This window comes from Papio anubis, chromosome 2, assembly GCF_008728515.1.
Source record: "Papio anubis isolate 15944 chromosome 2, Panubis1.0, whole genome shotgun sequence".
NCBI classification, from domain to species: Eukaryota; Metazoa; Chordata; class Mammalia; order Primates; family Cercopithecidae; genus Papio; species Papio anubis.
Genome location: NC_044977.1, coordinates 51,329,065 through 51,342,862, shown reverse-complemented (window position 1 = coordinate 51,342,862; position 13,798 = coordinate 51,329,065). Strand labels below are relative to the sequence as shown.

The 13,798-nt window shown below is 55.4% G+C and overlaps 1 protein-coding gene across 6 annotated transcripts in view; it reads right to left on the bottom strand.

Annotated features, from left to right (window-relative positions):
* Positions 1-1,868: 1,868 nt before the first annotated feature.
* NUP210 (nucleoporin 210) overlaps positions 1,869-13,798 on the bottom strand; it is a 102,899-nt gene continuing 90,969 nt past the window's right edge. The window contains exons 32-40 of one of the 6 annotated variants that reach the window (XM_003894064.4): positions 13,212-13,432; positions 11,778-11,914; positions 9,327-9,450; positions 7,896-8,042; positions 7,290-7,540; positions 5,395-5,611; positions 4,854-4,949; positions 4,696-4,779; positions 1,869-3,423 (exon numbers count right to left, since the gene is read on the bottom strand). In XM_003894064.4, the coding sequence (XP_003894113.2) occupies positions 3,323-3,423; positions 4,696-4,779; positions 4,854-4,949; positions 5,395-5,611; positions 7,290-7,540; positions 7,896-8,042; positions 9,327-9,450; positions 11,778-11,914; positions 13,212-13,432 (1,378 nt within the window). In that variant the 3' untranslated portion in view covers positions 1,869-3,322. Of the gene's footprint in view, positions 3,424-4,695; positions 4,780-4,853; positions 4,950-5,394; positions 5,612-7,289; positions 7,541-7,895; positions 8,043-9,326; positions 9,451-11,777; positions 11,915-13,211; positions 13,433-13,798 lie in introns of those variants that run through there. The other 5 variants (XM_021934166.2, XR_002520308.2, XR_002520309.2 and 2 more) reach the window with 5 other exon arrangements.

Below are 13,798 nucleotides of genomic sequence, written 5' to 3'. Positions count from 1 at the left end.
AAACCCAAAATCACATTCCTTCGTGGGGATTCACTCATGCATTCATTCCAAAAACCATCCTGAGAACATCCTTCCCACTGTGGCCCCGCCACAAGGGCTGCAATGGAGAGTAAGGCTGAGCAGGATGGTTTCATGTGGGCACAGGACCCACAATGATGGAGCGATGTGTCCTGTGGAGCCACATTCCCATCCACCCCCATAGCAGCCTCTAGTGTGTGGCTGACCACACCCTTGCCCAGAGGAGATGGGAGCACAGGAGGGGCAGGTCCAGCATCGCACAACCTTGCTGTGCCCCATCCTCAGAGGTTCCTGACTGGGTGCCTGGCTAGGCCTGCGGCCAGGGACGCCCAGGAAACCCTGTCCCAGCAGGATGGGCTGAGAGGGCCCACCAGACAGCCCAGAGGGAATCCGCAAAGGGAGGGAACGTGAGACAGAAAACATCTGCCTTCACTGCGTTCAGCCAGAAGGGAACCATAGCATGTTTCTTATCTGTCACGGGTTGCTGGAACGTTGCTGCCTATCACGCTGTCCCCAAGAACCATCACTCTTTTCATAGCCATGGGCTGCAGGCCAGGTGATCCAGGATGGGCAGGTTCCTTGCAGGTGTCCTTCCTCCTGCTTGGACCTGCAGCTACCTGGGCTTCCTGCTTACTACATCAATGGCAGGGGCACAAGAAGGGTAAGGGATGCCCAGCACTGACCCATCGTCCCTCTCACCCATGCCAACCAAAGCAAGTCACATGACCACACCTAGCCTCAATGGGCAGAAGGAACTGCAAAGGCATGTGGGAGAGGGCATGCACAGAGGCAGGCTGAGTATCTGGGGACAGTGATGCCATCTAGCACCTGCTTCCTGCTGGGAGCCACTCTGGGTGGATGGTGACTAGGACACATGTCCAAGAGCGCCCCTTTGCAGGTGAGGAAACTACTGTGGCCCAGAGAGATAAACAATTTCTCTCCAGCCCCAGAGCAGGGTGGGCCTAGACTCCTGGTTACCTGATTGCTAAGCTCTCACCAGCCTAGACCTCTGCTACCCACCCTGGATGCCCCAGGTTCAGTGCTCCCTGCTAGCGAGTGTCTGCAGACCTTGTGATGTAATATTCCCAGGATGCAGCTGGGCGCAGTGGCTCACGCCTGTAATCCCAACACTTTGGGAGGCCGAGGCGGGTGGATCATGAGGTCAGGATATCGAGACCATCCTGGCTAACATGGTGAAACCCCGTCTCTACTAAAAACACAAAAAATTAGCCAGGCATGGTGGTGGGCACCTGTAGTCCCAACTACTCGGGAGGCTGAGGCAGGAGAATGGCGTGAACCCAGGAGGCGGAGCTTGCAGTGAGCTGAGATTGTGCCACTGCACTCCAGCCTGGGCGACAGAGGAGACTCCGTCTCAAAACAACAACAACAACAACAAAATATTTCCAGGATGCATGGATGCACGTGTGAGCATGCACAAAGACATACAGAAAAACAGAGAACAAGAGTTCACTTCTGGCCAGACTTAAGAATTCTAGAGAAAAAACTATATTATATACTATATTTTTAGTGCTAAATGGTGCTAAAAGCCTTTCCTGGCAACCATTAGAGATAAAGAGTCACTTGGTTAGCTTGGGAGCAGAAAGCTGAACTGTGTGGCATCACATGGTTTTGTCAACATGCCTTCTTGGGCACACTCACTTGCTGGCAAGATCTGGCTATGTCCAGATGCACTTGGATTTGCCAACCTGAGCGTGCTTGAAAATGATGCTCACCCCTTGGGGAGAATAAAGCTCAGACTTCCAGCTCTGCCAGGCCCTAGAGTATCATAGATGGGTAAAGGGAAGAAACCATCACCATCAGAGAGAAGTCTCATCAATGATCGCACCCTCTTAAAAAATCACATAGAGCTTTATTAAATAAACCAAGTAGAAAGGCTCCTGTTTACATCCAGGTTGTCAGTTTGAGCTCAAGTAATATGCAAGGCACAATTCTTCCTTTCTCCAGCTTTAGAAAAATCAACCACATGGCCCAGCGCTGAAGGACTGAAGGGGGCTTGTGCGGGATCCCCAGTCATCCTGGACTCTCCACACAGCGTCCATGCATGGATGGCCATGGGCATGAGTCTCTGGATCTCCCTGAGGGTAGCCTAGCCTCAGCCTGGAGCACAGGCGTCTGTGATCTGAGAATCTCACATCCAGAACCAGGAGCTGGGAAGAGAGGACTTTTCCAAGGGTCTCCTCCCCCAGCCCCTGGGGAGTCCCTTCTGGATCCCTGGGGAGTCAGCCCTGGGCTGGTGGCTGCCCTCCATCACTGGCCCGGGCCAGGCTCTAGGGCCTGCTGGGAAGCTGCCTGGGGCCCTGCGCCTGACGAGCTGCCATAAAAGTGGCCGCCTCTCACACTGGCAGGCGGTGGCTCAGATCTGCTGAGGTTCTGGAGTGGCACAGGAACAGGAGGAGCAAATGACACTGGGTCTTTGTGCTGAGGCAGGACACAGCAGCTTTCCGAAACACACACACAGAAAATACGACTCCTGCTGCCATCTCAAGGAATTTTCCTAAGGACAGTCCTGGTGTCCTGATGGAGTGAGAGGGATCACACTTGGGATGTCCCAGCAGGGCCCAAGCCAAGTCCACCAGATGTCTCAACAGCTTATGAAACAAAAACAGAGGACTGAAGTCTGTTCACAGTGGCCCGTGGTCGGGCAGCAGCCCTGGGTGAGCTCCCGTGTTCTCCAGTCTCTCGCTCACCCAGGGGTTGGCTATCCCGGCCTCCAGGTGCTGGTTCCTGAGGCTTCCGTTGCGGCAGTGGGGCAGACACAGGGACACTCATGTCCCACTGCTCCCCAACATTCCTAGCAGCAACCAGACTAGTGGAAAAGTAAGTTTTCACAGGGGGAAAAACCCCACCAAAAAAATCCCTAAAGTAACTGGACAATCCTTTCCCTGAGACCACTACAGTAACGTCACCTATAGACAACTTCTAAAGAGTACTTTTAACTGCTCAAAGTCTTGAGAAGGGAGAGATTTCAGCAAGGCTAGGAAAATAAAAATGCAACAGCACATTGTCCAGAAACCCTAGACAACCATGCAAAAAGGAATGAGCCAAAAAGTCTTAGCTTTGTAAGACCTGAAAGGAAAAAAACACACATTTAAAACTCCTATATAAAAGAATGAGCTAATGGGCAGAGCCGAAACTACAGCTCTGTGTGAACAGAGACGGCAGTGAAGCTGGCCAGGGCACTCGTCTGGAGGGGCTTGTTCCAGTGTGAATGCAGCAGGGATCTCCCATCTTGGGGGCGCACGAGGCTCGGCTGAGATCCATTCTCTGGGAACCTTCACACGGCCTAGTGGGAGGCATAGGCTGGGCTCCACAGCCCTGAGGGAGGGCTGGCTTTGCGAGCAGGAGGCAGTGCATTGGGAGACGTGGGTGATGAGGCAGCGAAATCTAGGATGGGAAGAGAGACGATGTGAGCAGCAGAGCCAGGGAGAGCGCCGCGCTCCTCAGTTACAGCCAGCATTCAGCAGGCGCCTGCCTCACCCAGGACACTCTCATAGTGATGCCCCGAGGCCTCCCCGGCCAGCAGAGGGAAGTCCACCGGCACCTGCTGAGCTGGCCTCATCCACACAGAGAGGCCTGGGATGCCACCCTAACACCCAGGAGTGCAGAGCCTGTCCGGGGAGAACAAGTCTCAAGTTTCAGGACCGCAGCAGCATCTGTCCAGGGAGCATGTGGCAGGGAGGGCCTGTGCATCTGAATGCAACACAGCCTTGGGCAAGAGCACCACAGGAGCAAAGACCTCAAGGGGAGCAGTGATTCTGCAGTGCTCCGGAGTCCTTGCAGAGACCCAGGCGTGGCTCCCAAAACCCAGGGAGGAGCACACTGAGAGAGGCAACTAGAAAGGGCAGGTGCCTGCTGCCAGAGCAGCTGCAGAAAGCAGCAGAGCTGTGAGAAGGCTGAGCACCCATGGCCTCCCCTGGGCACTGCTTCGCAGGTGGAGAAGCCGTCAGGCAGAAGGCCAGGGTGTGTGGGCTCTCCTTACTCAGGAAAGTGCTTCTACCCACACAACTGGGTCTTCTTTCAAACAAATTCAGGGACCCCCCTGAAGCTGGTCCATGGGCCCCCAGGTCAGCAGACACGAGCTCAAGGACTCTCTGTGTAGGCGAGAGAACCCTCAAATGGGAATCAGAAGACATTAAAGGGCCTTCGCGTACAGCACTACAGGCTGGGCACTGCATTGTTTGAGAGAGAAATTGCATTCACATAGTGAGGTGCTCCCTGGAGCTGTGCAGGGTCACCAGAAACAGCTGGACCATTGAAAGAAACGAATTTGCCCCTTCTTCTGGGAAATTTCTCGTCAGAACTACCCAGAATCCCCATCTGTGAGTCAGCTCGTCCAACCCCAGCTTAGAGCCTTCTGAGGCAGCCCCAGCAGGTGAGAATCTGGTCCTAGCATGCACCCCTGCCTAGACAGAGCTCCTTGCTGCCCATACCTCCACCCAGCATGGCTCTGCCTGGGGAAAGCTCTTGCTGAACCGGGACTGGCAGCCCCTCTGCCCTGACCCTGCTGGCTCCCACATCTGTCCTCTGGGCCTCAGGCTCCTTTGGCCCAGGCAAGGACCTGTTGAGACTTCGGGTTCAGGAGCCTCGACCCCTCCCTCAGGGCTCTTTTCTTTCTCAGCAGCTCTGCCTGGTTCTGCCTGCAGGGGCGTTACTCACAGTGGGGGCTGTGCCCAGGGCTGGCTCGAGGCGTGAGGGCTGTAGGCACGGCAAGATCCCGGGGCGTGCAGACAGTGTGGTAGGCTGCAAGAGCACATGGTTGGTTAGAGCAGGCGGGGGCAGGGGAACAGACCCAGAGATACATGCAGCCTCCTCACCTATGATCATGACCGCCGTCCCAGCCAACAGGGCAAAGAGCGTGAAGAACATGACCTGGTAAGAATCCAGGAAGTGCTGAAAGAGGCTGGCTCCATCTGCCATCAATGGGAAGATGAGTTACCAAAACCACCAGGCCCACTGTGGTGTCCCATCATGTTCCTGCACTACTGTATGTCCACAGGGCAGTCCACAGGCCCCTCTTAGACATAAGGATGAGGGCAAGGCCACCTGCTGGAGGTCCGGGCCCACAGCTGCTCTTGATACTCTGCCGCTTCCTCTCCTGGCGCAGGCTGCAGAGCAGAGGAGGGGCACAGTCCCTGTGGGCCTCCACGGGGTTGGAGGCCCGTTGAGAACAGATGGGAAAGCTGGGGAACTAAAGTCTGCATCATGGCCCCAATGAGCAGTGATCACTTTGAGGGACATTCTGCATTTCTGACTACTCCATTTCTTACACCCCAGGTTTCTACTGATAGCCAGGACCACTTCTGCCTGTCCCTCCCCACCCTGGTCTGTCCCAGATGACATCATTCTGCAACTCACAAGGACCGGGCCCACGGCGATCCATCACAAAAGCCACTGTCACTGGGATGGTAATGGCTTGGTTGGTCGCGGGGCTGGAGAAGGTCAGGGTAGTGGACAGAGGGCCCTGGCTGCCGGCCGCGGGGTCCGAGATGCCAACTGTGTATGTGATGAAGCTAGGCCACCCAAGAGACTTCTCCTTTGCGAATGCCAGCACGGCTGGGGACCCAGATTTCACCTGGAAGAGACATCAGAGCTGGGGGTGGGACTCAGTGGAGGGACCACTGAGTGGGGCCTCAGGACCCCGAGGCGGGAGGGCTGCTCTGCATGGCCCATCTCTGGAAGCACCCCTGCTTCAGCCTGACATGCTGGGCTTCCCTCCTGGGGCCCAAGGGTATGGAGTAGAGATCCCTGCCCAGGTCACACCTCATTGGCAGGTAATGACACCTGGGCACTGCTCATGGACGGCATGTGGTCTGCAGAGTCGGGAAGCCCTGTACGTACTCAGGGTGTTTTTTGAGGGAAGGACAAATCAATATGAATGTCAGAATCAAATTCAAGTTTATTCAATTCTAACCAACTGCTGGCCGGGCGCGGTGGCTCAAGCCTGTAATCCCAGCACTTTGGGAGGCGAGGCAGGCGGATCCGCGAGGTCAGGAGATCAAGACCATCCTGGCTAGCCGGTGGAAACCCCATCTCTACTAAAATACAAAAAAAAAAACTAGCGAGGAGGCAGTGCGTGAGCATATAGTCAAGCCCCGCGCAGGAGCTGAGGCAAATAGCTAAACCGGGGAGGCCCGAGGAGTTTGCAGTGAGAAGGCGAGATCAGAGCCACTGCACTCAGGCGCTGAGCTGACAGAGAGTGAGACTCCGTCTCAAAAAAAAAAAAACCAACTGCTGCTTACAAAAATGCTAAACCAGGCCAGGCGCAGTGGCTCAAGCCTGTAATCTCAGCACTTTGGGAGGCTGAGGCGGGCGGATCACGAGGTCAGGAGATTGAGACCATCCTTGCTAACATGGTGAAACCCCATCTCTATTAAAAATACAAAAAAATAGCCGGGTGTGGTGCTGGGCGCCTGTAGTCTCAGCTACTCGGGAGGCTGAGGGGGGAGAATGGCGTGAACCTGGGAGGTGGAGATTGCAGTGAGCCAAGATAGTGCCACTGCACTCCAGCCTGGGCGACAGAGCAAGACTTCGTCTCAAAAAAAAAAAAAAAAAAAAAAAAGGCTAAACCAACACGAAATATCACCAAGCACCAGCTCTCCAAGGCAGCAGCCCGAGCTCTGCTCATGGCTGGTCGCCAGCAGCCGCCAGCGGGCCGGCCCTCCTCCCTCATTGGCGATGCTGGGCATTCCCTGCCTCTGCGGGAGAACATGCCGTCACGCTGGCTGCAGCAAGGCAGGAGGATGAGCAGGTGGAAATGCCGAGGAACTCCTTGGTTCTCTCACCCCAGAACTCTTCCCAGCCTGCTAGGCTCCGGGCCTGAGGGATCATTCACCCCCCAACTCCACCCCACGACTTAGTCATGGGGGAAGTGAGGCCTGGAGAGAGGGGACTTGTCCCAGCAGGGATTAGGGCTTTCCTCCCTGCTCTGTGGCGGATGCTCCTGCACTGAATTCGGCCATGCCACGCACCACACGTTCACTGGCACCTTTTCTGGGTTCTCAGTGCTGCCCCCACAAGCTTAACTTATAGCTGGGGAAGAACAGCAGAGGTCGGATCAATTAATACAATCACGCAGCCTGAGAGACAGCAATAGTGCTACAGAAAGAGTACTTCAATTTAAAAATTATAATTGTAAAAATAAATTTTAAAGAGAGCTGGCCCAGGACACCCACGCCACATTCCCTCTTCCTCCAGGGCCTTCCTGACGCCCCTGACTCTGGCCTGGCCTGAGGCATGCAGATGCCACTCACCTCCAAGTTCTCCAGAACCTCCGGGGCACCAAAGACCCTGACCTCGGAGCTGGTGTAGTGGTTGCTCAAAAGGATTTCAGCCTGGTCGGCGAAGAGACCTGGGCTGAAGGGCACCTCGGCTCCCACCTGCTCTGTGGAGAAGTGGCTGCTGGAGAGGGAGGCAGTGACCACCAGAGCTGTCTTCTTCATGCTCAGGTGCTTCCGCTGCTTGTCTGTCAGCCTATGCATTGTGATTGAGCAGAAGTACTGGCCTGCGGAGACAAGAGTGTATTGTCTTGTCCCCTCTCCTGCCCGTGCACTGATGTCATTTCTTCTCCCTGCTTCTCTAACCAGGGTACTCTTATGCATCCTCCAGAGCCCAGGTGAGAAGTCACCTCCTCCAGAAGTCCTCCTGGGAATCCCCCGTAAAGGCCTTGGCCAAGCTAGGATACCCTCTGTGACCAGCAGTCCTCCCAAGTCCCCCTGGAGTCAATCCCCAGGCTGGGCTCCTAGCAATCTCTGCCCTCCGGACAGACGGCCATGGTGAGCTGGGCACATGAAGCCCCAAGATCCCAGAAGACAGAGACTGTCTCCAAGTCCCTTTCACTTTCAAATCCTCGCAGTTACCCAGAGCAGCATCAAACTGTGGCTCTACGGTGAACACATCTTGAGATGGGAAATCAAAGACGGCCGGCTTGAACTGGGACTGGCAGCTGATGAGGGCCTCTGGGTGCAAGGCCTGGATGACTTCCCTCTGGGTGGGGGTGCACTCGCCTAGAGAGGGGAGATGAGAGGGTGTGGGCCAGGCCCGATGGCCACCACACCGAATTCCATCAGGCCTGCACAGGCTGGCTGGGCCGCAAATGCCACCTGCCCTTGCATGTCTTCCAGCAGGGCCTCAGGGCTGCTCTAAGTTTTGGGATGCAGCCAGGATTGGTAAAGCCAAGGACACATCATATGGAAGAGGGCGCCATTCGGCATCACAGGGAGCTTCAAGTCAGAATTTCAGCATCTGTTCCAGACCTTGTATCCAGGGGCACAGCAGATGGGCCGGGCCCACTAATGCCTGACTTCTGTCCCTGTCAGCAGGGGAAATGGCAATTTACTTCTGCACATTTGAAGGGTACTAGTTCTCCACTAACACCTGAGCAGCATTTTGGCAACGGCACAGTGCTGTCCACTTGTGCTGAGGAAGGAGCAGAGGCTGCCATGATGGAACAGAGCTGCTTCATTAAGTAGGATGAGAAGGGCGGTGCTTCACTCTGCCAGTGAAGTGGTGTAAGAAAACAGCCCTGTTGACTTACTTATTTCCTTTTTTTTTTCTTTTTGAGACCCGAGGTCTGTCTGTAGCCAACCCAGGCTGGAGTGCAGTGGCGGATCTCCAGTTCACTGCAAGCTCCGCCTCCGGGTCCATGCCATTCTCTGCCTCAGCCTCGGAGTAGCTGGGACTATAGGCGCCTGCCACCTTGCCCGGTTAGTTTTTGTGACCTTTTCAGTAGACGAGGGTTTCACCGTGTTAGCCAGGATAGTCTCAATCTGACTCGTCGTCCCTTTCGATCTCGGCCTCCCAAAATGCTGGGATTACGGAAGCGAACTCCACCCGGCGCCCGGCTGACTTACTTATTTCTGGCAGCTGCTGTTCAGGGCTGTCATGGGCAGGGGATGGGATTCAACATTCTATGCATGACCTGGGAGAGGTCATTACAAAAATTAAAACCAGCAACCAGTCCTGCTAATTCATCAGTTTCTGGGATTCATGGTGGGAAATTGTGGCTTTCTTTGCTAGGGTGCCCTTGGGCTGAAATCACATTTCTAGTTCAGAACAGGCACCTTCCGGGAGCTGGGCTCCATTATGAAGATTCCTTTCACTGGCTCAGCTTTTGGAGGACTCTAAGTTCAGAAACGCTGGAAGGAGTGGACGAGTGGGGGCTAAATGCCCTCTCTGGAGTTGGTGTGAGTGTGAATAGGAAAAGCAGACAAACTCCATCTGGAGGACACAGGAAGCCACCTCCCTGCTCCCAGGTACTCTGAAGACCGCCCAAGCCCCTCATTAAGTACCTCTCAGGTTAGAGCTTCTGTCTCCCACGGCAACAATCACTCTGGAGGCTGTAGCCTCCTGGAAGCTGGTCTGGATGGGGTGGAGGTGACGGGCCATAATCCTCTGAGGGACGCCGACCACGACCTAGAGAGGGAGCCAAGGAAGCTTCATGGAGCGCCGCCTATGTCCCAGTCCATGCTGGGCATTTCCACGACCTCACCCTGCAGTCTGACACAGTGTCACCCATTTCACAGGTGGCAACGCTAAGGCTCAAAGCCTAAATGCCTTGCTAGAATGTGGCAGAGAGGGGGTTTGAGCCCAGTCTAGTCAGACTTCACAGCTCAGTTCTCCCATTGAATAAGCTGCTTCTCCCAGCAGCCAACTAGACGCTGAGCAGCGGGCCTGAATTCATTAATCGATCTGGGTGGGCTGAGGATTTTGGCTCTTGGGACAGCCAGGATCACTTCTCTGTAGTACAGCACCGCACCCCACCCAGAATCCAGTCTGCCCAGATTTTCCCAGCTGTTCCCCCGGGCCCATCCTGCACCTGGCCACATCCAAACAGCCCCAGGCTGGTGACCTCCCTGCAGTCCCTTGGCTAGGACACCCTCCCACCTTCTCTGCAGAGCCCAGCCCCATCCACCCTTCAGGCCCAAGTCCACTTCCTGCAGCTGAAGGCCCCCCTCCCTCTCTCAGCAGGCACCAGTGGTCCCTGCCTCTGGGGATCTGGTTTCTACCAGTAGGTGAACTTCAGAGCAGGGATGGGATCGAAGCCCCTGCAGGTCCCAGGGATGTGCCCCATGCAGAGCTGTAGGTGACCAGGCCTGCATCACTGTCAAACTCACCTCCAGGGACTGACAGAGGCTGTGTCCCACTCCCTAGCCTGGGACCCCCCAACCCTGGCTCTCCTCTCCCCTTCCTCCCTGTCCACTCTCAGAGAGTGCCCAAGGCCTCCTGGTCCCTCTCCTACCTGCACTCCCGGAGTGCCTGTGTGCTCCCACCCACTCCCAGGGCTTCAGAAGCCACCTCTGGAGTGAGGCCCCCACCCTGTCCAGCCTTCTTCACAGTGCTTCTGCCGCACCCGCCCAGCTGCGCTCCCTGCCTCTCCTGGGAGAGCTGTGACATCTCTAGCTCCCTGGCCCAGGCTCCTCACCTCCCTGCAGGCCTACCCACCTCTGTGTGCCCCTCTTAACAAAGGACCAGTAGCAGCCTGGTCACCCCAAGCCCTTCCTCCCCTCCAGCCCCACTTCTGGATGCTCATGGAGCTCTGATGTGCCTCCCTCCCTCCTATCTCTCCCAAACCTGCCTTTAGATTCTGCCACACCCCATGAACCCAGCTGAGGGCCTGGCCTCAGTCTCTGGCCAGTTACCCTGCAGCCACTGCTCTCTCGAGCTCCTCCAGGAGCCAGGTAACCTCAGCAAACACAGCCTTGGTCTATAGCACTGTTTAAAAAACTCCACTGAGTGTGGCATAAGCTTCTACCCCTTCACCCTGGAACAGGAGCAGCAGCAGTTAATTTCTGCTGAGCACTGGCTAGGAGCTGAGCACCACCCTAGGGGCTTCCCACGTGCTAACTCACTGAATCCTCACAACGCTATCATCCCCATTATACAGACGAGAAAACCGGGGCATAGCGAGACTCAGTGATTGCTCAGTCATAGCCTTGTAGTGGCCAAGCTGGGATTTGACCTAGACTGTCTGGCTCTAGATGCCCCACTGTCAACCTGCACCAAACTGCCTGGAATCCAGTGCATTTTCTGATCTGATCACAAAGCCAGACCATGCTTCTCCCACACCCTCTGTTCCAGCCCCCCATGCTCTGCCCTTGAACCCTGCACACCTTTGTCCATGCTACCCCATCCCCTGATCAGAGGCTCTTTCCAGGAGAGCACAGCTGTATTGTCAGAGGATGCCTCTGTCTGCAACTGGCTCGCCCAAACCGCAGAGCTGCAGCACTAAATATGCAAACTATTAGGTTAAACTGCTAGGTTCCATAAAGCACATGCTGCCTCTAAAAATGAGATGCATTTGGATCTCAGTCAGACTCGGCCCACTGATTCATTCTCAACTGGAGATGAATGGAAGAGACAGCAGGTTTTGTTGCCTCCAGACTCAAAAGGTGACTTGCACAGGGAGTCTTAACCTTGCAGGTGACAGGGAAGCACCGGCTCCCAGGAAGTGCCCACTCCGGGGTTGCCAGAACCAAGCCCATGGGAGCTGGAGTCCACCCTACAAGGCTGCCTGTCCTCATCACACCCTCTTGAACATGGGCAGACTGAGGCCTAGAAAGAAAAGGGAGCTTGTCCCCACGTCAGAGTCAGCAAGTGGCCAGTCCCAGACTCATGACTCCCAGACCCCAAGCCCTCAGACGGTTTTTCTCTAAAAGGAAAAGTCTTCATAATCCTCCCAGAAGGTCAGGCCCACCTCACAGGCCACTGAGCCACTTCTGCCTCCGTTGCTTGAAGCCTACCTCCTTGTAGGTCCTCAGGTGCCCAGCGACCTCGTAGTAAACTGTCACAGATCCCACGGCCCGTGCCACAGCCACACCCGTCTTGGGGTCTATGTGGAGGATGCTGTTGGCCGAGGAGCTCCAGGTTCCTGAGAGGCCTGGAGAGGAAACACGGATGTCACCCCCTTCCCATAGCTGGACACTCCAGTCAAAGCCCAGCTCACCTGGATGATAAGCCAGCCTCCTCACTGGCTGCCACTACCCCAATGGGGCTCACTCAGCAGCCTCAGGAGACAGCCACACTGCCTGCCCCAGTGCCGGTCATGCTCCTGGTTCCAGCCACCTGGAGCCATCAGCTCTCCTACCCTGCTGCACCCACCCTCTACAGGGCTGTGGCCCCTAGCACCTGCTCTCCCTGACCCACAGCTCCCTGCCTGGAATTTCCTGACCATCCTGGCATGAAGCTTTAGCTGACCCCTGCCCAGGAATGGTCTGGTGCTGCTGCCAGGCCCTGCCCTCTGTAGCTCCTTCCCCAAAGCACAGCCCCTCCCCATTCCTTCGTTGCCTTATCAATTCCATTTTAGCAAACAGACAGCAGGTGTGAGGCTCAGAGCTTTCACCACATACACTTCTGAGTTAAAAGCCAATCACATTATATAATAAATACAATTAAAGGACTCAACCATAATCTATTTATGGCAAATTATATTTGTTTTTCCTTAAAGGTAGTATTTCATCTCCTTTTAAAATGAATTTAGTAAGGTAAAAAAAAAAGGTGGAGACAATTTGAAAATAAAAACTAAGTAAATAATTGTACATGTCTTCCACAGATACACTACAGGTCACCTGGGCATGGCTGAAATTTGGAAGTCACTGATTTAGCCCAATGTCCTTCTTTGCTTAAGTCTCCTAGCCTGTGCTGTCCATGATGGCGGCCACTTCCCACAGAATTCACTAAAATGGTCAATTCAGTTCCTCAGCAGCAGCAGCAGTGATCCGTGTGTCTCCTGGCTAGAGGAACTGCGTGAGACTGTGCAGAGGCAGGATGCCCCACAGGAGCAGGGGACGCCCCCCGGGCGGAGCTGTTCCAGAAAAGGGCCGGCAAATGCTTTCTCTGAAGGTCGGACATAAGCATTTGGGTTATGCAGCCTATATGATCTCTGCTATGACCACACAATCTGGCAGTGGTAGGGTGACAACAGCCACTGACCATACACAAATGCATGGTCCAGCTGAGTGTCAACAAAAATTTCCTTGCAGAAAACAGGCACAGGCTGGATCTGGTCTCTGGGCAGCAGTTTTGGAGCACTGCTCCTGAGTATCCTGCAGGTCTGCCTGCAGGCCCCCGTGACTGGCGCCGAGCCCCCGCTCGGGTAGCCCCTGCCCAGGTAGCCCCCACTCAGTTTTGCAAGCGTCCGTGACTCCACAGGTTCCCTGGCTCAGGATCTGTCTTACCTTCCAGGCTGGTCAGAACAGTGGCCAGACAGAGCACGTCCCCCACCACCATGGGCCCGGACAGCTCTGGGGAGATGGCCTGTAGGACAGGCAGGGGCACGAAGTCTGAGAGGCCTGGATGCTCTGCGTCCCACACACGGAGCAGTGTCAGGCCCACACTGACTGTGCGGACAACGCAGGTGTTGTTGGTGGGGCCCTTCCCGATCTGCACAAAGTCGTCTCTAGGCACAGGAGAGAAAGGAGGGCTCGCTCTCAGTCTCGGTAAAGAAGCCTCCAACTCCCAGATGGAGAAATGTAGTCCAGGTCCTCTGCTGAGCAAAGCATTCGACTGACTGAGGTCCCAGTTGTGGCCCCAACTCGAGGTTACCAAACAGCGGCCCCAGACGAGGGACCACTGCAGGCAGATGGCACAGGCTCTACCTCCTCACTTGTCACCCCAGAAAGCACACACAGCCCGCAGCTAGGCAGTGGCAGCAGCATCATTCCGGCATTCCAGAAAGGAAACTGAGGCCTCGAGAGGAAAGAGATCCAGAGTGCTTCCCTACGCTCTTCCCACCAGAGAACTGGACATGCCAGAAAGGGAAGGC